Source organism: Arachis duranensis, chromosome 6 (assembly GCF_000817695.3).
Source record: "Arachis duranensis cultivar V14167 chromosome 6, aradu.V14167.gnm2.J7QH, whole genome shotgun sequence".
Taxonomy (NCBI): Eukaryota; Viridiplantae; Streptophyta; class Magnoliopsida; order Fabales; family Fabaceae; genus Arachis; species Arachis duranensis.
Window position 1 is genome coordinate 8660130 of NC_029777.3, and position 940 is coordinate 8661069.

Sequence of the window (940 nt, forward strand, 5' to 3'; positions counted from 1 at the left end):
AACTAGAAGCGTCTTACTTACTTATTATACAATGATAGCTTCTTGCATTTTACTTATAAGAGCGTGTATAAATCTAGGATAGATTCTCATTATTGGTTAGTTGTAGTATATTGCAATGATTGATTCGATCTTGAAATCGTTGAACGTTTTGCATGTTCAATCAAATGATAAGTAGCATTTTCCTTATTATTATTATTTAGTTGCATTGCACAACGCAATATATGAATAGTAATTAATGGTTGTTGTTAATGATGATTAATTATGGTTAGGTTCATATTGTGTCCCGGGAGATAGCGAATATGGGGCTGTTTCTGTTGAATTATGTGGGAGTAAGCAGGGTGGACAAGTTGGTGGTGATGTTGAGCAGGTTGATGTACGGAGACATGAGCAAGTATGGGATAGCCAGGCCTAATGAGGGACCCTTTTATATGAAGGTCAAGTACGGCAAGTATCCCATCATTGATGTCGGAACCTCTCAAAAGATCAAGTCTGGAGAGCTCAAGGTATGTCTATGGCTCTACAAAAAGTTTCTGAAAATAAAATTTTTTAGCCAACATTTATCACTTTTTTATTTTATTTAATGTATTTTATAATAAATGTTAAATAAAATAAATTTAGATTTTTTTTATTTCTCTAATATTATCAATGATTCTGTGTGCCTAAATTTTGTAACTAAATATGGTAGAGACTAGAGAGAGTGATAGGCCAATTTTATGCTGTTTTTTATTTATCGTCTAATTTTTATTTAACTTATTTTTATAATAAAATTTAAATTTATTAATTTTTATATTTTTGAATTAAATATTAATTTTAAATTATTTTTGGTAAACTAAACAACAAAAAATATAATAGAACGAAAATTTAAGATTTAATGAGTTCAAAGTCAAATTACCATTTTAATGTAACAAACAATTTATCAAAATATAATTAATCATTAACT

The 940-nt window shown here is 27.9% G+C and overlaps 1 protein-coding gene across 1 annotated transcript in view; it reads left to right on the forward strand.

Moving 5' to 3' along the window:
* The window catches only part of LOC107492528 (probable indole-3-pyruvate monooxygenase YUCCA10), a 14583-nt gene that overhangs the window by 1228 nt on the left and 12415 nt on the right, over positions 1–940 (forward strand). Inside the window, exon 2 of the mRNA XM_016113571.3 lies at positions 270–503. Coding sequence (XP_015969057.1) covers positions 270–503 — 234 coding nt within the window. The remainder of the gene's footprint in view (positions 1–269; positions 504–940) is intronic.